This window comes from Muntiacus reevesi, chromosome 1, assembly GCF_963930625.1.
Source record: "Muntiacus reevesi chromosome 1, mMunRee1.1, whole genome shotgun sequence".
Classification (NCBI taxonomy): Eukaryota; Metazoa; Chordata; class Mammalia; order Artiodactyla; family Cervidae; genus Muntiacus; species Muntiacus reevesi.
In genome coordinates this window covers 56185589-56208785 of record NC_089249.1, presented here as the reverse complement: position 1 = coordinate 56208785, position 23197 = coordinate 56185589, and the positions used below count along the sequence as shown (strand labels likewise).

Genomic DNA, 23197 nt, shown 5'->3' with positions numbered 1-23197 from the left:
TCAGGACACTACGCACATGCGCGAAAGTGCGTCCCCGCCCCCGCGCTGTCTTTCGCAGGGATCTTGCCCGTCCCCGCTCTGTCACCTCACAGTAGTCGTTGCCGGTGGCGGGTGCCGGGGCGCGAGCAGCCCAGGGCGGCCTCTCCCCGCCCCTCAGGCCGGGCTTGGGGCTCGGTCTCCCTTTCCCTCCACTCCCCTCCCCCGTCGGGTACGGGAAGGTCCAAGCCGCTGCCGGGTGTCTGAGGGACTTCGTGGCCGCCGCCGCCACGGGTCCCGATGGAGCCGCCGAATCTCTATCCGGTGAAGCTTTACGTGTACGACCTGTCCAAGGGCCTGGCCCGGCGGCTCAGCCCCATCATGTTGGGTGAGGGGGGCTGTGGGGAGCGGGCGGGAACCGGGCAAGAGGGCTCCGGGACGGCCGGCCGAGGGGGGCAGGCCTGGGTCACGACTCAAGGGAAGGCCCAGAGGATGGAGAAACGCCCGAGGAGAGAAGGTGTGCGTCTGAGGTGGGGGCCCTCTAAGCCCCACTTTTCAGTCAACACGTTTGAATCCCGGGAGAGAGGAGGGAGGAGTCACGCCTTCCCCAAGCCCTTCAGAGCCTCTCCAGCTGGGAGGAGGGGGAAGCCGGCGCTGGGTCCCGGTGGGTGTCCTGAGTCGCTCGTGGAGCCCCCTTAACATTTCTCCTCCCTCGGAGGGAGGCGAGGTGTCTTTCCGCGCAGTGCCCCGCGTGGTGAAAGGGACACTGCGGAGGAGATCCTTCGCTCCGCACCAAAGGGAAACTCTTCCTGCAGTCTCTGGGGTAGGTGGGGAGAGAAGGCTAGAGCGTGTTGCACAGGGGCCCCGCCAATCGACCCCAGACAGAATAAAGTCGGGGTCTCCCGGCTTCCGAACTCGAAAATTCACCGAGTTCGGCCTGACTTCATGCGGTCTTCTCCACAGTTTCTAAGTTAATTGGTTTTGCCCACATGGTGAGAAAGCAATTGGAGGATTGGATGCTCTTGGGTCAGTAATGATTAGTGAAGGAAGTATTTTCGGTTGTGCTCCATTAAACTACTTAACTACCAGGAGAGAATACCAGTCCCAGTTTAGCGGAAACCAATCCTATTTTATAACCCAAATACCAAACTGTCTTGTGTAACCTAGAAATAGTCCGGTTTGTGATTTCAGGTGCTGTTGGGCAGGAAAGGATTATGGGAATTGAAAACTGAACAGTTTGGGAGCATCCATTTGAATGGCTAGTTTTTCCTGACTTCTGTGGAGACATTAGCGAATGTTTTGGTTCGTGTCCATGAGACAAGAGGAGAGAGGTCGAGTAAGCAAGGCTACCTTTGAGTTTGTGTGTCCTTGAAGTTTTTAACACGTCTTGCTGGAGTGAACTTAATCACTTAACTCTGTGCCAATGAGTGATTCCTGTTTGGCTTTCCATCAGAAATCACCTAGGGTGCTAGTTAAAAATACAGATACCTTCCTTTCCAGCATATGTTGTTAAATGGGAATAGAAAAAAATGAAACTGAAATAGTTCTTTCTATATGCAATTGGGTGTTTGAAGCAAAGGATACATGTTGTTTAGGCAAATAGTTATCTGGAGGAATACATAAGAAAATTTGTGACAGTGTTAGCTTATGAAAGGACAACTTGAGGCTGGGAGACAGGAATGAAAGGGAGATTTTGCTGTCAACTTTTTGTATCTTTTGAATTGTGTACTATACACATATTGCAAAATAAGCATTGTTTTTGGCCACACTGATTTGCGGGATCTTAGTTCAGCAACCAGGGATTGAACCCCTCTTCCTCCACAGTGAAAGCACAGAGCCCTAACTACTGGACTGCCAGAGAATTCCCACAAAGTTTTAAACATACGGATTCTAGCGCCTTATTACACAAGTACTAAATAAGAATCTTTGGCGTTTTGGTCCAGAAACCTGTCTTTTTAATAAACTCCTCAGACAATTCTTACGTAGCCACTCCATGTTTAGAAGTTTGGGCCTAGTTCTCCAGTTGTTAAAATGAGTAAGGCAAATCTGAAAGCAAAACTTACAGAGTCACTGTTTGAGGAGGGTGATAGTCACTAGTATATTACATCAGTCAAGTTGTGACTAAACCTCTTGGAATGGAGCCATTTAGTTAGCTTGATCATAGTGAGGTGTCACTTTGATACTTCCTAGGCCCATCAATAAAAGCCTCCACCTTTACACTAGATATTTTTTGTTATATTATCTAATAGTTATTGATTTTAGCTGAAAGGGGCCTTAGGGCCATTGGTTCATAATTCATTCAACCTATTATTGAGTGCCTACTATATGCTAGTCAATGTTAAGATTAAGTGAAGATGATGTGATTAATAAAGATGTTCTCTACCATTGTGGAGCTATTTAGTGGGGAAGATAGTAAGAATAAATAATCATATTAAATAACTACAAATTGTGAAAAGTACTAGGCTGCTCAGGAAGCCAACTAGGTGCTGAGACAAAAAATACGAAGAGAGACCTATTTTAAATAAGAGAATCAGGAGTAGTGGCTTTTAAGTTGGAAATTTAAGGATGAGGAAGTAGTCACAAGGTGGGTGGTGAGGTAGTTACAGGGTTCCAGGCAGAAGGGGGATTAACCTGCCAAGGCCCTTAGGCAAGAAGAGCCTGGCCTGGCACTGGAAGAAGACCTTTGTGTAGTTCAGTGCGTGAAGAAGAAAGTGCCTTAACTGAAGGTGGAATACTGGGACTCCTTCCCATCCCATCTGAAAGCTTTTTTAATAGATGTGAAATCCTAGAAGACCTCAGCCAAATTGGAAATTCATCATTTGGGCACCTTTGATTGCAGTGATATTTCTGAGAACACCACCTTGCCTGCAAATCTAATTCTCTCTTCTCTATCCCCTTTTCTCATATTGCTTCTCTGCCTTTTGTGAAAGTAATGAAAAAAGGGTTATCAGAGCTGATAATCGTTACTCTCTTGAGTTAAAAACCTGGAAAATGGGCATTGCCTTACTGGTTCATCCCATCCAAACATCACTAACCTTAAAGTTGAGTGTGTCCCAATTCTGTGAGTAGCCATCCATTGATTTCCCATTCCTAAATATTAATATATTTGAATGTTTAAAAAATCATTTTTTTTTCTAATTTTTTTATGAATTCTAGAAGCATATTAATAGCTAGAACTTACTGACCGCTTGCCATGTGCCAGACCCTTCTGTTTCCTGAGTATTTTCATGTGTTACATTCTTCACCACAGTTTTGTGAGATAGGTCCTGTTATTACCTCCATTTTTTAGTGGAGATTCCTGAGATAAAGGGCATTAAGAAATTTGCCCCCAGGTCAACTGGTAAGTAGCAGAGCTGGGTTGTGAATACAGGCAGTCTTGACTTCCAGAGCTCATGTTCTCACTTATTTTGCTATACCACCTCTCTTGTGTAATCTGTTCCTTTATAATTGATGTAAAGGCATTTTTGGCCAGGTGTTTCAAATCAGCTGAGTTCAATGTGTGTGCCAATCATAATCACAGATTTATGACCCTGCCTCCTGGCCTTCATTGTCCTGAACTAGTGTGACCTCATCAGCAGTGCCCTCTTAATCTTGTTTTTTTAAGGTGGGGTGGCCTGACTCTTTAGTTGTTGTACTTTTGTGACAGTTCCTCATTATAAGACCCCGTGTAGTCTATTACAGTCATGACTAGACCAGATAAGGTGAAGGTGAAGTCGCTCAGTCGTGTCCGACTCTTTGCGACCCTGTGGACTGTAGCCTACTAGGCTCCTCCGTCCATGGGACTCTCCAGGCAAGAATACTGGAGTGGGTTGCCATTTCCTTCTCCAAAGCCCAGTGTAATTCCGTTCTCCCCTGAAACAGTGTGGACTCTGCGGTTTTACCCTGTCCCCTTTTCAGTCTTCTAGAATTGCTTTTCATGAAGCTGTTCCTGTTCCACAGTCTCTCACTCACCATGAACATGATCCCAGAAATATCTTTACCTTTCTAATCGAGCAGATGGCCTGATTGTACTTTTTTTTTTCCATGGTCACTATTTGCCTAAGATAATTAGCTATTATGATTGTCCTTCAGTTTGTCCTTTTAATAATTTTGGCTGCTCTTTAAATTCCTTGACCTCTTTCTGTGCTAAAGTACGTAAAAATAAATGTGGAGGTTTATGTATTTATTTAATTGTACTAAGGGATATTTTATATTTGTTGATTGTTTTCCGATCTGAAGTTTTGTGTACATATACATGTTCCAAGATCACATTTTTTTTTTAATTAGTTGGAGGCTAATTACTTCACAACATTTCAGTGGGTTTTGTCATACATTGATATGAATCAGCCATAGAGTTACACGTATTCCCCATCCCGATCCCCCCTCCCACCCAAGATCACATTTATTTTCTCTTTACAATCCTGTCTCAAAAGTGTTCTCAGATTTAAAGACTTAGGCATATAGAATATATATAAATATATATTCTTGGCAGAATGCAATCTAATGAATATTTGAGATTTTACACTGTTCAGTTTCTTGCTTAATTCTATAGTACAAATAGTAACAAAATAAAACACATAGACTCTGTCCTTGAGTAGTTTATTTAGTTAAAAATAATGCTGTACATATGCCACATTAGATAACAGCCCAAAAGAGATTATGATTAGATGCCAAAAAGAAGTGAGTGGTGAAACTATTATTTTAGGCCTTGAAAGATGGGACAGGCCATTGTGGGTTGGATGTGTCAGAAAGACTTCAGCAGGAACCTTGAGCTCCTGAAAGGCAGGGACTCTGTCTCCCCTGTGTGTTCCCTAGTGGTCATTCAGAGCTAGTGGCCAGTAAATATTGATTATAGGAATGATTGAGACAAGCTCAGACTTTAAGATTAGACAGAATGTATTTAAATCTGAGGGGATTTATTTAATGTTTTAATGCCATCTATTGTGCTTTGTTTTAGATTTTTATTCTTCATTATGTGTGTTGTTTTATATCCATCCAATGAGTTAATTTAGTAATAACTGCCATTTCTTAATTGCAAAATGAAAAAACAAATGTGACTTACCAGGCCCTTTATGATCCTTCTGCTTTTCTCTCCACCCTCACCTGTCCCCACATCCTGAACAGTCTCTACTTAAGACTTTCTCAGCTGGGTTCTACAGGAGAACTAAGCCCTGGGGAAAATGATCTGAGTAACTGTTTCTCCCAGTAGATCCTCAAGGCATTATGGCCTAATTGTCTTAACAGAATCCCAGAGTCTGAGAAGATAGTTGTACATCCTAACAGGACTGAACTGTTCATTTCTTTTTCACCTCAAGGCTTTTCAAAAACTGCCCTCTGCCAGGGATGCTTTCTCCCCCATCTCTTAGCCTGGATAACTTCTGCTTATCTTTGAGGTCTCAACTGAAGTGTTACTTCCTCCAGGAAGCCTTCCCTGTCCCCCTGCCCCTCAAATCTTGGTCATGTGTCTCTATAAAAGTACTGATAACATCCTGTGATCTCCTTTAATAGCATTTATTCTATCTTATAATTGCATGTTTTCTCATCTGTGTCCACTCCCCCAGCCTCACCTGGACTAGAAGCTCCACTGGGGACAAGAATTCTTGATTGTGCATGTGTGCTAAGTTGCTTTAGTTATGTCCAACTCATTGTGACCCTATGGACTATAGCCCTCCAGGCTCTTCTGTCCATGGGATTTCCCAGGCAAGAATACTGGAGTGGGAAAAAAAAAAAAAAGAATACTGGAGTGGGTTGCCATTTCCTTCTCCAGGGGATCTTCCCCACCTGGGGATCGAACCCTCTTGTCTTCTGCATTGGCAGGCAGATTCTTTATCACTAGCAGCACCTGGGAAGCCCTGGAGTTCAGTAAATATCATACAAACTGAGTGACAGGATGTTGCAGACCTATCTCAAAGCATTGCTACAAGGCCTGACTGATATCACCAAGCAATGATTAAGAGGGAACCCACTCAGTACTGAAAAAAAAGAACTCACAGATTAGTTATTTTTGTCCTGAGAAAGAATCCTGTACTGGCTCCTAGAGCTAAAGTATTAAGTAGTTTTAAATCTATCCTCTTTTGAGGGTTAAAATACTTCTCAGTTTTTAACAGTGTTTTGCATTTTGATTTTGTGATGACCTTTCCCTGCCTTAAGGAGGGGCAAGCCCCCTGCTAATAAGCTTTCTTTTTTTTTAAAACAAAATAGGTCCAGAGGTCCACTTATGATACACAAATGTTTCTTCTTACCTTTTCCCACATAGATTCAACATTTACCTAGTGGTTCTAGAGAATAGTGAAAGTCACTCAATCATGTCCGACTCTTTGTAACCCCATAGACTATACAGTCCTTGGAATTCTCCTGGCCAGAATACTGGAGTAGGTTGCCATTTCCTTTTTCAGGGGAATCTTCCCAACCCAGGATTCGAACCCAGGTCTCCCACATTGCAGGCATATTCTTTACCAGCTGAGCCACCAGAGAACCCCTCATAGCTCAGTCAGTAAAGAATCTACCTGCAATGCAAGAGACCAGCGTTCGATTCCTCGGTCGGGAAGATCCCCTGGAGAAGGAAATGGCAATCCACTCCAGTATTCTTGCCTGGAGAATCCTATGAACATAGGCGCCTGGCAGGCTACAGTCCATGGGGTCACAAGAGTCAGACATGACTTAGCAACTAAACCATCATCTAGAGAATAAGCTGATTTTTTTTTAACCCCTTCACATTGCTGGTAATCTGGAAAATCAGATTAAAACATTGCCAGTTAAGAGTGCTTTGTCCCTGTGGGGAGACACCTAGGAGGTGAGCTAGTGTGCTCAATTGCTCAGTCATGTCCGATCCTTGCGACCCCATAGACTGGAGCCTGCCAGGCTCCTCTGTCTCTGGGATTCTGCAGGCAAGAATACAGGAGTGGGTTGCCATTTCCTTCTCCAGAGGATCTTCCCGACCCAGGGGTTGAACCCAGGTCTCCTACATTGCAGTCAGACTCCACCGACTGAGTTACAAGAGAAGCCTGAGGTGAGCCTGGGCTACTTTCAATTTATACCCATGAGCTAATGCTGCCTGCCCCTGGAGTCCCATCCCTGCCACCCACTTTATGCTTACTAGTAGACATTTATTTAGCACCAGCAGTATACAAGGTGAGCACGTCCCATTGCCAACTTGTATGTCTGTACACACAAACTCCACTACCTTAATCGGCGAGGGAGGTAGATGGAGTATTTTCTCCTTGGCTTTTATATACTGACTTTACTCTTTAATCAGGACCTCAATCTACATTCTTTGTTGTTTATGATGGAAAACAGGGCTAATATCCACAGCTTCCATTTATTTTCATGTGCATACCTCACAGGCTTCCAAATCAATGCAGTGGGTGTGCCAGCAAGCTTAGAGACATACAGCCATCTGACCCACACACTCTGCAGCTTGCTGAGGAAGTCCTAGTGGGAAACAGTCTGCTTTTCTGTAGTGTGCCTATAGCCACTGAGCCTCATTCACTTCCCCCAGTGACCCTGTGCCCTGATTCAGTCTCCAGCCCTCACCACCTACTCACCTACCGTGTCTCAGTCTGAACGAAAAAATTTAAAAATCACTTCAGTCCCACTTTACAGTGCTGCTCACCCCCAGAGGAGGCCATGACCCTGGTTCTTGTCCTCATGAGATCAGGCCACAGGGCAGCTAACGTCACATTTCTCCCTGAACTGCTCTAACGAGTGCATGGTCATATCCTTTTTTTTTTTTCTTCCTCTTTACACTGGACAAATCATGCATTTTTATTTACCTGTTTGAAATGATGCTAATAAATATTTGTCCCACTCTACTATGTAAAGATGTGAGAATAAGGATAACTATGAAGCAGTTTAAGAAAGGATGTGAATCCACTCAATCCATTTTAAGTTGTTGGTTCTAAGTGTTTGGTTGATGGATTGATTAATGACAGAAGGATAAATAATCTTTTTTTCTATAGTTTCTATCACCATTCTATGGGTGGATGGGATCTTAAGCATACCTTGATGTGGTTGAATAAAGAGGAAGTATAATGTCCTCGTTGGGGCTTCTCTGGTGCCACAGCAGCACAGAATCTGCCTGCAATGCAGGAGCCGCAGGAGATGTGAGTTCGATCCCTCTGTTGGAAAGATCACCTGGAAGAGAGCATGGCAGTCCCATCCCAGTATTCTAGCCTGGAGAAGCCCATGGACAGAGGAGCCTGGCACGCTATAGTCCATAGGATCGCAAAGAGTCAGACACGACTGAAGCAACTTGGCACACACGCATGCATGCATAATATCCAACTTAGAGATAAGTTCAGTGATCAGTACAGAGAATATGTAGAAAATGAAGTAGGACTTGTATCCCACAACTTTGAATTGGTTTTCAGGTGTAAAAATAAGTGGCAGGAAGGTCTCTGAGGCCTCACTCCAAAAACGCATTATTTTAGTAGGACTGGGTTTGAACCAGTGCATCTGCACCTGCCACCTGTCCTCCTGGGTCATTGAGCGTGGGCATCTGAGAAGGCAGAAGCAGGGTGCAATATGCCAGGATTGCAAAGTCATTTGAATAACAAGCCAGGGCAGCCAAGATTGAGGTTAAGAACTCTGGCCTCATTAGCACCGTGTGTCAGCCACCACAGCTGTGCATGTAACATCTCTGATCCAGGTTCTTTGCTCAGCCCTAGAATCACAAAGATGCATAAGCAATGGCTCTTATCCTTGAGACCATTATAGTCTAACGGGGGGAAAAGACCTGTAAGTAGCTAGTTTTTATACCAAGGCGCTGTGAGAGCAGCCATAGAACTTGCAAACTGTAAAGCCTAAAAGAAATAAGAGGTATTCTTTTTGTGGGGCAGGCATTGTGCTGGGCCTCTTTCATGTGTCCTCTCTTTTAACCTTGGAAATGTTATGAGGTGGACACTATTACTATGCCTTTTGTTCCCTAACAGAATTGAAAACCAAGGTTCCCACAGTGCCAACCAATAGAACTTCCTGCAGTGATGGAAAGATTCTAGATCTGCACTGTCCCGTGGCTAACTACTAGCCACACATGGCTGTTGAGAGTGATTGAAAAGCAGTACTGAATTTGTTCTTTTGATTTTAAAAGCCACTTGTGGTCAGTGACTACCATGCTGGACAACTCAGGCTTAGAAAAGTTCTCAACTTCTCCAAGTTGATCTACGTGACCTGCTTCTCCATTACTTCTGCTCACCTCCTACTTTTGTCCTCACTCACCCACTCTAGCCACAGTGGCCTCCTGAAGGTCGCTCAGATACACCTAGCATGTCCTGCCTCTGCATGGCTCCCTCCCTTGCCTCCTGCGGGCCTTTGTTCAAATGTCACCTTCTCAAATAGGCCCACCCTCGACGTCCCTGAAATGCCTAGTCTCCCTTACCCTGCTCTTATTTTTATCACTCATTATTGTTAACTTCCCTGGTGGCTCGGATGGTAAAGCGTCTGCCTATAATGCGCGAGACCCAGGTTCAATCCCTGGGTTGGGAAGAGCCTCTGGAGAAGGAAATGGCAACCCACTCCTGTACTCTTGCCTGGAAAATCCCATGGATGGAGGAGCGTGGTAGGCTAAAGCCCATGGGGTCGCAAAGAGTCGGACACGACTGAGCGACTTCACATCATCATCATTGTTAACCTACCGTGATTTATTATGCTTATTAGTATTATTTATTGACTGTCCTATCTCCCCACCCTGTGAATGCATTGAAGGAATTTTTTTTTCGTTTTCTTTTCGTCTCCTTTGCATTCTGACATATCCTTAATGCCAAGAACATAACCTGAAATAAATAGTCACTTAATAAACATTGATTCACTGACTGAACTGATAAATTCAGACCTGCCCTGTCCACACTAGAATCTGTGTTCTCTTTTTTTCTTCTTCTTTTTAAAAAATTTTAGCCTTACCATTCAGCTTACAGGATCCTAGTTCCCCAGCCAGGGACCAAACTCAGGCCCTGGGCAGTGAAAGTGCAGAGTCCTAACCATCAGACCGCCAGGGAATTCTCAGAACCTGTGTTCTTCTTCACTACACTGTACTTCCTGTCTTATAAGCATAGTGTTCTTCCCAAAGTAGATGAGAGCAGGATCACCCAGGAGAAAGCAGGATCCCTTATCTGTCCAGTTTCACGCATCATTGCATGTCTTCAAGGAAATAAACATCAGGTTGCTGCCATTTGGACAACAAGCTGTTTTTATATGTCCAGAAGAGCACACCAACTCCATTTAAAAGGCAGTGTTAGTCCCTCCACTTTACACATTGTAAAAGGAAGAGTGTGGTCTTTTAGAGTCTCCTAGAGTCGGCTGGAAGAGATGAAGAATCCAGCTCAGTGCCTGTCCTAAATGGGTTATCACTTCCTTTTGGCATCCATTTCTCTTTCTGATCCACCTCTGTGGAATTTCAGCTCAGTTTGGATCAAGGCAGAGCCTGCCCCACAGTCCCCAAAACCCTGGGCCAGAATCCCTCTATCCCATTTGTGACCTTGTGGTCAAAGCAGCCGGTTTCCTAGTGGAAAGCAGACTGGTCTCTAGAGTCAGAAGAACTCTGCTACATTCTATTTTCCTTTGTTATTTCACTTAGCCTCACAGCACTAACAACAAAGTGTAAAATGATTACATGTAATACAGAATTTCAGACTAATCTGATGGACACTAAAATCTGTTCTTAAATCTTACCTATCAACCCTGAAGTGGAATTTCTTTGATCTTTTTAAAATTTTTTACCCTTTTCCTCAAGGAGACTATTATATCCAATATCTCCATTAATCAGAATTGTGTGTACCACACACTGTGATGCTTTACACATATAATCATTACTGATTACAAGTTTGATAATCATTACAAATCAGATTATTACTGATTACTGAATACAAATTTGTATTGATGAAACTGAGCTGCAGTAAAGCTGAGTAAACTTGCCCAAGATCCACCTCTAGCAAAGGGAATAGCGCAGATCTGAACTTATGCCATGTTCTTTTTTTTTTTTTAATGTGGACTATTTTTAAAGTCTTTAATCTGTTACAATATTGTTCCCATTTTTTATGTTTTTGTGGGATCCTAGCTCCCTGACCAGGGACTGAACCCACACCTCCTGCATTGGAAGGCAAAGTCTTAACCACTGGACTGCCAGGAAGGTCCTATGCCATATTTATTCTTAACTGCTTTTAATGACACTATGCTGAGTCATCAATAGGTTGTCATGGAGTAGCCATGGTTTCTTTTGTCTCTTCCAAAAAAAGAAAATTAGGCTAAGGTTATCTGTTTTAAGTTTGCTTGAAGGGGAAAATAGTGCAGCTTATGCAAAGGGAAAAGTGTAATCACATCAGCTCCCCTTCTGTACAGGGCCTAGAGTTTCGTCCTTTAGAAAGTCACAGGGCAAACACTGAGCATTGAAAACAACAATAAGCACTCTTTACTTAGCACTCAGTAAACAGTTACCCTGAAATGATAACCAAAGGTGGGTGAGTGATGTTTGATGATGTTCTCATGTCCTTGTTACCCTGAAATGATAACCAAAGGTGGGTGAGTGATGTTTGATGATGTTCTCATGTCCTTCACTGCCTTTCCTCTTTATTCTTGCCACTCCTGCATCTCCCGTGGCTTACTGCAAAGACTTCTTTAGTCTATTCTCTGCCGTCTTTCCTCCAGTACATCTTCTGTTCCTACAGTTATCTCTTAGAAGACACAGTTATTATTTGGAAACATGGATCTGGTCGAGGCACTGTGCTGCCTAACAACCTTCCATGCCCTACAGTGGTGGGGCAGCCTTCAGTGCAGGTTTGCTCTCTCTTTCTCGCACCCTTGCCTGCCACTTGTCCTCTTCCCGCCATCACTGCACCGTCTGCTGTACCCTGCAAGACCTTAGTCTTTTTCATAGCCCTGTGTCTGCATATGCTGTTCCCTCTGGCAGAAATGTCCACCCCTCTCCCTGTTTGTTCACTGGTTGAACTGCAGCCCTGAAGGTAATTTTTTACCTTTATTACATTTACTTCTGTTACGGAGCCTATCAGCATTGTGTGTTAGTTAGTTACATATGTCTCTCTTTCCATTTGACTTTGGGCTCCTTAAAGGCAGGACTTGCATTTCATATTTGCATTTCTGTATCTCTCATCACTTCTGGCATATAGAGGTATAGAGGTACAGAATACATGTGCATTGACTGGTCAAATGGATGGCATCTTCAGAATTCATTCTTATTTTCTAGAGGATTTCACCTCACATATGCTCAATGAAGAAATGGATAATAGCTTTTCTATACTCTTGTTTTACTTTGTCTCTGTAGGTGAGACAGAAATTAAAAAGATAGAGTTGAACTGACCCTAAAGGGGAAAGAAAAGCAGACATACATCGGGACTTCCCTGGTGTCAGTGGCTAAGACTCAGCACTCCCAATGCAGCAGCCCTGAATTCTATCCCTGGTCAGGGAACTAGATCCCACATGCTGCAACTAAGACTTGGCACAAATTTTAAAAAGGGGGGGGGGGGGGTATATCAATACCAGTGTTTCTTCTTGAATTCTGCTTGAGGATTCTGATTATTTTTCAACTTATTTAACATGACATATCATGTCATAACCTAAGGACCTTATCAGAGGTCCCCCAAGAGGTTTATAATGGGTTCCTCTGATGATCTGAATTTGCTCTGGCTGGTAAGCAAAAGTCCCAAGTTAGTCTAGTCCCAAGTGGCTAAATCTCTCTCTTTTTTTTTCTCCGCAGGGAAACAACTGGAAGGCATCTGGTAAGTTGGGTAGGACTCCTTACGTTGGCTAGTTTATGAAACCAAACAGCATCCATGCATTTCAGGTTCCAGTCTGTGTCTTCCAGTTTGAAATTTAGCTCTCTTAAGCCACAAATCTTCACGTTCTAATGCAGTGGTTCCCAGCCACAAGTTACCAGTGTCTTGAGACATTTAGGGTGGATGGGCGGAGGCCAGGGTTGCTGCTGTAAACATCCTGCAATGCACAGGACACCCCTCCACAACAAAGAATTATCCAGCTAAAAATATCAGTGGTGCAGATATTTCACCAGACAGAGGATAAAAAACCCTGTCCTAAGGAAAGGCAAAATGATGTATGCCCACCCCTGACCAAGTTTTCTAACTATAGAAGTCATGAGGACCCCACGTTGGTCTTAAAACACAACTTCATTGGTCTCTCAGACTCATCCCTGTCAGACACAGGATGATGGCTGGGCTCTGTTCCATTTCTAAGGAAACTGTAGGTCAGAGTTTTGACTGGATCCTAGAGCCTCCTGACATTTTGGTTGACCAGATGACCATTGCTTTGTTTGACCAAAACCAAGCAGCAGTATGAGCACCTTCATTTGAAATAGGTCCACACTGAATACCATCTGGTCTTTCTTTCCCTCAACATGGTCCAGGTTAACTACTCCTGTTAATTTGAAAAGTCTGGGAACAATCTATGGCCATGCCACCCTGAACGCACCTGATCTCATATGAAAAGTCTGGAAACATCTTGGTCTGCCGAGCTTTATTTCAGTATTGATTTGTTAATGTTGGGGTGACTCTCAGGACTCTCCTCCACTCACGTGATCCACAGTGATGGTTCTCAACAAGGGACATTTCTGCCACCAGGAGAATGTTGGCAGTGTCTGCAGACACGTTTGGTTATCATCACAGAGGGCATGAGGAACGCTAGTGCTGTCTAGTGTGAACAGACCACAATCTGCTAAACCTTCTAGAATGCACAGGCCAGCCCCCACAACAAAGGATTAGCCAGCCCCAAGTGTCACTAGGGCCAATGCTGAGAAACCCTGATCTATGATGTTTATCTTATCTTTCTTTGGTTAGGATTATAAAGCTGTTGACCTTGTAATTCATATCCTGAGGCAGAAATTACTCTTACAGCACTGTGGTGTTTGCTTTTCCTCAGACCAGTTTTAAGCCATCTGGCTCATTCTACCTCTTCTCTTCATTGCAGGCACACCTCCATAGTCGTGCACAAGGATGAGTTCTTCTTCGGCAGTGGCGGTATCTCCAGCTGTCCGCCAGTGAGTGTCTGCCCCCATCCTGTCCACTGTCCCAGGTTCCCGGGGGTTCCCATAGTCCAGGATCCTTGCTGTCCTTCATAGTTCTGGCGTCTAACCTGGTGTAAGTAGCCCTGTGGCATAGTTCTTCGTGATGACCTCAAGACTCAGTTCAAGAATACCCCTCACATATCTGCCAGGCAGCTGCCCTCTCTGCTCCCATGGCATTCGTGGTTCCTCTGTCACATTGGGCATGTGATGGTGAAACGGGCCGTTGCTGAGTCTCCACAGGGAGCCCCGTGTATGCTCCTTATAAGCTGAGACCGTCTCACTCTTCTGTCACCATCACCAGCTCACTGCCTCTCTCCTGATGTGAACTCAGTCAGTGTGAAGCTGATGAGGGCTCAGAGAGAGTGAGGTGCCCAAAGTTACACAGCCAGTTGCAGCACTAGTACTAAAACTCAGGTTTCTCTGACTCCAAATCCCATGTCCTTTTCCAAAAAATTTCTGTCTAAGCTATCTAAGGCTTGTCCCAGGAGGTACTCAAGCAAAGACCAAGAAAACGTTCATTTTGATACTCATAAATGGGATGCCATGTTTTATTTCTTCCTTCTACTGGCCCCCCACCTCCTATAACAAATCCTTCATTAAGCCCAAGTCAGTTCCACCTTGTAAGTGTATCTTAAAGCAGTCTGTCCCTCTTCATCTCTTCTCATTTCTCCAGAGTCTTCACCTTAACCCAGTCACCCTCATTTATAGCCTGGACCACAGCAGTGCATCTGCTTTTCCTTCTCATTTGGTTCTCTGTACAGATGGCAAAGCAGTTTTTTCAAAATCTAGCTCTGATCATGGCATTCCCCTGCTTAAATCAGAACTCTCCCCACTGCTCTCAGAATGAAAACCAGAAAGCTCAGCATAGCCTCCGAGGCCCGTCCGATCTGGTCTCGGCCCCTCTCTCTAGATAGCCTCTTTGCAGGTTGTGCCTTTCCCCACCCTTCCCCCCTTCTCATTCCTTGAACACCTTGGACGTTTAAACCTGTCCTCTGACATCAGCCCACCTCCCTGGTCCTTCCCTGGGCTAACTCTCTCCATCCTCCTGGGGAGCTCACTGTCACTTTCTTAGACAAGTCTTCTCTGACCTTTTGGACTGGGAAGGTCCCCTGTTTTATATATTAATGGCATTCTGTACTTTTTCCAACAAGACCCTTATCACAGCTCATAATTTTACATTGGTTTGCCTTTACTGCTAGACTGTAAGCTCCACGTGGACAAGAATCTCATCTGTTTGGTCCACATACCTCCAGTGCCTTGCATGAGGCCTGGCATGCAGTAAGTTCTTGATAACATATTTGTTATACGAGTGAAGAGTAATGGGTCAAATAGTGACCTTTTGGTCTCTTGCACCTCTGACTACAGTAATCTGCTCACCACGCTTTTCCCTCAAATCTTGTCGGGCACACAGTTGGGTGCTCGAGCTATTGCATGAATTTATGATCTTTTCGAGGAGCGCTGCTCTGAAGTGCACTCTCTCACTCCCCAGCCCATTCCCAGCCCTCTCTTCCCCACTGATCCTGTTGCTTTCCTCACAACTGGTTCCCCCAGGGCCTCAGTCTCTCCTTGCATCTGCTACGGCAGTCTGTTGACCCATGGCTGAGGGGTTTTGGTAGGCCTTTCAGGGGCCAGTAACTCTCTTGCCAGGGGAACCCTATCACCTTGTTAAATTAGCCTCACAGATCAAAAACGAACTGAATCTTGGACATATCTGCCAGCTTTCTCACAGTTCTTCACATTTTCCCAGAGCTACAGGGGGTATCAGGTGTGTCATATGAAAAGCTGGCTGCATCCATGATGAATATGGGCATGGAAAGATGGCCGCCAGGTGTGAGGCATTTCTGGCCGTCCTGCTCGGCCCTTGTGACTAGGCCTGCAGGGAACAAAGGGAGACCGCAGATTCTGGATTTCTTGTCTATCCACTGAAGGAGTGGACAGTATCAGGAGTCCAACCTGTAGAAGACTTAGCTTCCCAGGGCCCCACCAGAAACCAGACACCCGACTTCTCAGCCATGCTGTCAGCCCACGGCCACGGACAGTCTCCAGGAGCCTCTAAGCTGTCATAGCCTTGACACAAAGAAGAAATAAGTCTTCCTCTGCCCCAGGTGCTCTGAAAGTTAGAAGTTGTTGGAGCAGAGCATTTGTGGTCTTCCATGGCAGGGGAAAAAATTCAGCGGAAGGAGTGACTTACTGGCTTTCTTTGGGTTGGCTCTTGTAGGGAAGGACTCTGCTTGGGCCCCCAGATTCTGTGGTTGATGTTGGGAGCACAGAAGTCACAGAAGAAATCTTTCTGGAGTACCTGTCCTCCCTGGGGGAGTCTCTGTTCCGGTGAGTGGAGAACAGGGGTAGTGGGTCGTCATGTCTGTCTCCCCCACTAGATAATTGGCCCCCAGATGGCAGCCACCAGGTCATTTCCCCCAGAGCACTCAACCCAAGGTCTGGCCCAGTATTTGCTGAACAAGTAGGATGGAAAAGGGGTTACTTTCCACAAAAAGAGCTCAGCACTGCCTCCAAGGCCACTGTTCCATCCAGCACACCTACTGCTGAAACTTTGAGGGAAGGAAGAGCTATTTATTCCTTCTGATTAAAAGCAGCTGCTGCTAGTTCAGCACATGCTGCTCTCAACCAAGTATTTTGTCCTAAAAATCAGAAACAGGGTGGTTTGTAGAGAGGTTGGTATGAAATATACTGGAGCAGCTTTTCTCTTACTGAAGCTTGAGTCAGTTTCAAGTGTTAAAATTCTAACCCCAGAGCTCAGCTTTTGTGAATGCAAATATTCTCCTGAAATGGAGGAGCCATATGTTTTATATGTTTTTATTTCATTCTTCCTTTAAAATGCCCAGAGTGACAAACCAAGCTCTGCTTTGGGAGTGTAGGAGAGGCATTCCCCATCTTTAGATTCAGCTGTGCTCACCATCCCATTACCTGATTTTGGTTTCATGTACACACTTACTGACTTTTATATCTGTGTCCCAAACCTTTCTCATAATGTACAGAAGTGAGGCCTACAACATCTTTGAGAACAACTGCAACACCTTCAGCAATGAAGTGGCACAGTTCCTAACCGGGCGGAAGATCCCTTCTTACATCACTGACCTTCCCTCTGAAATTCTCTCCACGTAAGTGGCCTCTGTCTCTGCCTCTGCCTTTGAAATCCCCACTCACAGACAAGGTCTCTCCTCTGGCCCATGTCCGCCTCCTTCCCCATCCCCGCCCCCCACCCCCACCCCGACCTCGGCAGCATCCTGCCAGGCTGGGTGGGGTGTCATCATGGCAGCCCCTGCCATGGAAGGCCACCGTTCTTTCTGCTCTCGGAGGCCTCACCTATGCCACCTTCACCCTCCTACTCTACCCTGTACCAACTCCACCTGGCCTGCGTGCAACTGCAGAATTTAGAAACCCACTTGACGCCGGCCCCAGTGTTTGTACAGAATCCTGACATCTGTCTTTCCCATTGCACATGAAGCTTGCCACTCCCCAGAAGTGCCCGGTTAAAAGGCAGTTTAGATGGACGAGCAGAGAGTAAGTCGGAGAATTAGTCAGGGGACTTGTTTGGAAACTGTCAGTCTTTCTTCCCTTGCACCTTGAGCTCGTTGACATCCTCAGAGACAACCTCCCAGTCAGCCTCGTACCTCGTAGCACAGACAGCCGTCTTCTTCAGAAACACTCTGGCGCCCCTCCCACCCTGATGTGGCCCGAGCTTTGTGGGCCGTCACCCAGGCAGCGTCCTTTCAGGGGACACACGCACCCTCGGTGCCACCTCCCCCTCCCTCCCATTGCATTCCGGCAGCCTCTGCCCCCTGCAGGAGCAGGCCCCTTTCCTGACTGACTCAGTTACTCTGAACTGAAGACCTGTCCAGCAGAGATCCTGACAGGTTTAGCAGGCTCAGCAAGGTGAGCTATCCTTCACACCTGGGTCAGAACCCCTCAGGAAACAAGGCTGTTGTCAGTGTCTAGCCAGCGAGGAGAGCCCCACGTCCCTGACCCTGCCTTTCTACTCCTTAGTGGGCGTGTTAAACCCCACGGCAGGATCTAGGTCATGGGCCCTCAGTAGCTGGAGTGTTCTCGCTGTTATTATTTGATGCATGGAGTTCCTGGACTTGTCTGAATTAGGCTTACTATTTCTTGGTTTTCTCTGTTTATGCTTTAGAATATTTCACTTTGAATTCAGGGATGGTTTTCAAAAATGGCAGTAGCCACCGAAGGAAGAAAAAAGCCAATAACTGAGATATTTTGCGGGCAACCCAATTTAAAGTTGTAGTAATCTTAGAAAGTCTCTTTTTTTTTATTTTTGGCTGTGCCACACAGCATGTGGGATCTTAGTTCCCCAACCAGGGGTCGAACCCACATCCCCTGCATTGGAAACAGGGGGTCTTAACCACTGGACCACCTGGGAAGTCCTGGAGAGTGTCTGAGACCACAGTATCCGCAGCCTTTTTTCCAGCCAAGCTGCTCTCACAGCACACTGGGCAGCGGCATCGGCACCTTCTGACAACCTGCACCTGCCGTTTTTCCTGAATACTGCCGATACTCCCCAGAAGACCCCAGTTCCCCCCAAATCCCACTGTGTGCCATCTTCACTTCTGACTTTTTCATTTCCTTTTTCTTTCACCTCAGCTTCCTCACTTAAAACTTTATCTTCTTATGCCATGAGAAAATACAAGTGCAGGAAGTACAGAAAACTCTGTACTGTATGTGGCCAGCCTGTTCAAACCACAGCTAACCAGCATGTAGAGGCGAAGGCAGTACGATGGTAGCATTAACCGAGGAGGGGACCCCAGGAGTGAAAATGCAGAGCGACTGTGTAGAGATCCCCTCTGGGAAAAAGGATGTGGGGGGCTCAGTGAGAAAATGAAATGAGGCAATAGAGAACTCTTCTCTGGCGTGGCAGTCCTGCTGCACACACGGGCGAGCTGAGCGTGGTGGCCAGCCGTGCTGGTCTGCATCCGGGAGCCCACCCCAGCGCCCACGTCTCTTCTCTTCACAGGCCCTTCGGACAGGCCCTGAGGCCCTTCCTGGACTCCATTGCGATCCAGCCTCCCGGAGGGAGCCCAGTGGGCCGACCCAATGGCCAGAGCTAACCGGACTGCATGGGACCGCCCTGCCTCACCAGGGCTTTTCCTTTTTAAACAAAACAAACCCTACCAGATTTCTATTTTATAATTTTACATCAGAGCTAACAACCAGGGGACGGCTTTTTAAATTTCCCAAGGAAGGAAATCATCAGGCTGCATGTAGGACACAGCTGCTAAGACACAGAACAAAATGCCATCCCTTCTAATAGTATTATACTAATTTATTAAGGCTCTCTTGTCTGTGAGTTCACTTTTGACGCTGCTTCCTAAGCGTCCTCCCCACTGGAGAAAGGGAGGGGCTTTGTTTAAGCCAGAGGCACAGTTTGGGGGAGCCCCAGCCCAGAACCTCTTTCTAGAGAATGCCCACACTCCACCCAGCTTGCCACCTGCAGTGGGATCCAGGTGAGTTTTACGTTATCCGTGACCTAGAAGTGGTTACTCACCACCATGAAATGAACCAAAGGATTGGTGCACATGGGGCCAGTTTCAGGGAAACTCACCCAACCTAAGTGAACTCTTTAGCCACTATCTCTCTCACCTTCCCTCCCCTCCCCCAACAAGGCCAGGGGGCCCAAACTGGAGCAACCAAAAGCCTCAGGATTCGGGGAGAGTAACAGCAAGTGCCAGTCCAGGGAAAACCGGATAAAGCCATGCTTCCTTCCACCTAGACTGATGGCCAATCCTCTGACATCGCTCTAGGAGAACCTCCCTTGCTGTCTGTGGTCTGCTCTTCCTCCATATAGCTGACCTGTCACAGTTAATGAAGGTCTGGAGCAGCAGAGACCCAGGCCTTTTGTCTGCAAGTAATAATGTAGGTATTGACAGTCACTGTACCCACCCGACCCAGACCAATATGCAGTATTCAACCAGGGACCAAGTGGAAATGATTCCCTGCTCTTGAAAGATATCCCTGATGTAGAAAGCGTAATAATACAGAATCAAGGTGGCAAGAAAATGTAGTTATTTCTGATAGGGATTTTTATAGTATCCTAAATGTGTTTTGAAGGCAAGTGTTATTTCTGGTGTCCTTCTGACTTGAAGGAAGCAAGATGGAGGGCGTGAGTGGGCATTTTCATAAAGGGCTGTTGGCCAGGAGCTTCTAGGCAGGGAACAATCTGGAAGTTTCTAACCTGGAGAGGCTTTCAGATTCTCTTGCTTCCTGTGAGCCTCCCTTAAGTTGGGAGAGTGAATATGGAGAACTCAGAGCTCCCTAGTGCCTGAGTCCTAGCCCTGGCCTCCGTGGGTCCCTCCTGCCACGGCTCTTGCCACTTATCAGACTTGAATTATGTTCTCTTTTCTGGGGTCTGCCTGCAGCAGGTGCCTTTCCTCTCCGAAGAGCTGCTGCTCACTTCTGGCGTCATCTCCCATCTCTGCCATTATCATGGCAGCTGGCATTGTCAGGTCTCAACTGAAGGAAAAAATGTTCCTCTGCCTTAGTGTTTGCCTGTGACCTGAGCAGGGCACTCCCGGGATGATGAGCTATGCTATCAAGTGACATTTTGGAACTTTTAAGATTGGAAGCTAAACCAGTGAGCACTTTAATCCTTCTCAAGACCCACTGATTTGCCAGTGTGTGTGGTAATGATAAGTCAGAGCAGAAACTAGCAGGGCTGCTATTCAATGTGGACCGACTGGCAGAACTGGGCTGTGGAGAACGCGTTTCAGGCTGGGTTCCTCCTGGTAGGGTAGCATCCTGGTGGAGGCCACAGTTCTACTTCTTAGCCAGGTGCTCTTCTTTGTTTAGCTCACCTTGCCCAGCCCTCTCTTCCAGGCTCCTGCTCCAGACCCCTCTGCCCAGGGCACTGTGCTCTGGCCAGAGCATGGTGGGCCTCACAAGCTCCTTGTCTTGTCTGTCCTCCCCCACATCCGGGCTCAGCTGATTTCTCTCCTTCTAATAGTCACCTCCAGACCCAGGGCTGTACCAAGAAGTCAGCCTGAGCGGCTCCCCGAGAGACTGAGTCCCTTGGTTCACAGAAAGCCGCCCTTCATGCGCAACAGCCATTTGTGCCAAAGCCCGTGCCTTAGGGCTTGTCCGGGACTAGGAGGGAGCAGTAAGCCTTCTCCTCAGCTCTGCAGGAAGGCAAACCTTCCCTCCCCCACCCCAGTCCCACCGTCACTAACTGGAAGCCCAGGCTCAGACTAGGACCCCCCAACCCCATCCTCACATTTCTCTGTATCCAAAAACGTCAGGAGCCTGCTCATTGTGACCAGCTAGCTCCACCCGGGAGCACACGGGCAAGCAGAATGAGACAGGAGGCGTGTGTGATTGTATCACAGTGGGACGCCTCCATTGAGGTCCACGGGTCTAACGGGGCAGGGGAGGAGGAGACGGGATGAGACTGTCACCCCCTCCCAGAAATAAAGTTTTTACCTTAGAGATTCCTTTCCGCCCTTGGAAGTCAAGCTAATAATTGTGTCTAGTGTGGAGGTGTTTGCTGGTTTTCTTTGGTGTTTTTTCTAATGCAATAAACTCACTTCTGCCTGCTGCATTTGCGTGCTGCTTGAGGGTCTAAGTCTGAAGCCAGCGTGAAGCAGCTCCAAGCTGCTGCTCCGTCTGTCTGCCTCTGAGCTTAGCTTCGCTGAGTCTGGATATGCTGCCCGTGCTTGGCTATATGCCGCGTGGATAAAAAGTGATGAGAGCAGAGAAGAATGTCTGACTTTCACCACCGGACTATAAAGGTGGAGAAAGGGCCCAGAGAGAATTCGACTAGCCTAAGGTCACCTCGTGGTTGGGGGTGGAGAAAGACTCAGAAGCCTGGTTTGCTGGGCCCAATTTCTGAGATCTCAGAGGACATCGACCTCACAAGAAGTGTCCACTTCTGGTTTCAGTTTGGCTGTAGGCTGGGTTTGTTCCCCCGGAGATCTCTCCCCACCTTGTTACCATCACCTCACTGAACAAGTGTTGGGGTGGATGGACAGGTCTCTGAATGACCCCTGATATGACCAAACACATCAGCTTGGCGGTGGGTGTCTGCGGGTTCAGTCAGGCCATTCCCCTCACAATGGATGTGAGATGCGAGCACTGATCCCATTTTACAGATGGGCAAGTGGGTGCAGAGGTGGCGAGTGGCTGAGCTCTTGAATCCCGGCCATGTTCTCGTCACCACCCAGCTGAGACATCATCATTGAGGCACTGCCTCTTTCCAGTGTGCTAGCTTAAAAATAAAGCAAGAAGGGGTAGGAGGTGGGAGGGAGGTTCAAGAGGGAGGGGACATATGTATACCTAAGGCTGATTCATGTTGATGTATGGCAGAAGCCAACACAATACTGTAAGGCAATTATCCTTCAATTAAAAACATTTTTTTTTTTAAAAAAAGTAAGAGTTTCTGTCTTCCCAGGAGATACAGAGGGCAGGTGGCTTTAGATGACATATTTGCTTCCCAAGAGCTGGCATTTTTAGGGTCAGAAGTCCTTGAGGGGAACCTAGTCAAGGGAGTTACCTGATTGGTCTAGTTCTTAGGATTTGGCGCTTTCACTGCCCTGGGCCGGGTTCCATCCCTGGTCAGGGAACTAGATCCTACACACCACAACAAACATCCTATGTGTGTCAACTAAGATGCTTAATTAATTTCAAAATAACAAACAATAAAAAAATCTGAGAACTAAATGACAAAACGCAGATCTGAGAGAAGCGCATATCAGGCAGAGGGAGCAGCAAGTGAGAAAATGTTGGAGGAACTGAAGGGGACTAGGGCAGTTGGAACTCGAGCAGAGTGGGTGGTGGGAGATGTCAAAGCTGGAGAGTGGGCTGGCCCAGTAGGTCGAAGAATGATGTGACTGGTTTGCACTGTTGAGAACAGGTGGGGGTGGGGGAGTTGGGGTGGACGGACGGCAAGAGGAGCAGCAGAAAATCAGGGAGGAGGGTAGTACAGTTGTCAGGCAAGAGGTGAGGGGCACTGGGCCTCTGCCGTGTGCCCAGAGCTGTGAAGAAGCCCTGGAGATGGGTTTGGTCCCTGCCCCCCGGGAGCTTAGAGTGTCAAGAAAAATGGAACAGCCTCTATGAAACACGCAAAGGCAAGAGCTACCGGGACCGAGGGCTGCTGTCAGCCACACGGCCCACTTCTGTGAGCCTTCACTGCACTATTCCAGCTTTGTTTGGGTGTACTTGGATTTCTTAGTTTGTTTTTTCCAAAAGGAAAAATGT

At 46.6% G+C, this 23197-nt stretch overlaps 1 protein-coding gene across 1 annotated transcript; it reads left to right on the top strand.

The window, feature by feature from the left end:
• The first annotated feature begins 49 nt into the window (after positions 1-49).
• On the top strand, positions 50-21540 carry DESI1 (desumoylating isopeptidase 1). The gene is made up of 6 exons (XM_065944726.1): positions 50-364; positions 12659-12680; positions 13882-13951; positions 16197-16306; positions 16975-17097; positions 18966-21540. Exons 1-6 carry the CDS (start codon positions 277-279, stop codon positions 19057-19059), a joined length of 507 nt encoding a protein of 168 aa, XP_065800798.1. The 5' UTR covers positions 50-276; the 3' UTR covers positions 19060-21540.
• Positions 21541-23197: the final 1657 nt, after the last annotated feature.

Bases quoted from the DNA above. Each gene is read 5' to 3' on its own strand.
- DESI1 (XM_065944726.1), top strand. From the start codon at position 277: ATGGAGCCGCCGAATCTCTATCCGGTGAAGCTTTACGTGTACGACCTG. The intron at 12,681-13,881 runs GTAAGTTGGGTA...TCTTCATTGCAG, and splicing joins AAACAACTGGAAGGCATCTG to GCACACCTCCATAGTCGTGC. The intron at 13,952-16,196 runs GTGAGTGTCTGC...TGGCTCTTGTAG, and splicing joins GTATCTCCAGCTGTCCGCCA to GGAAGGACTCTGCTTGGGCC.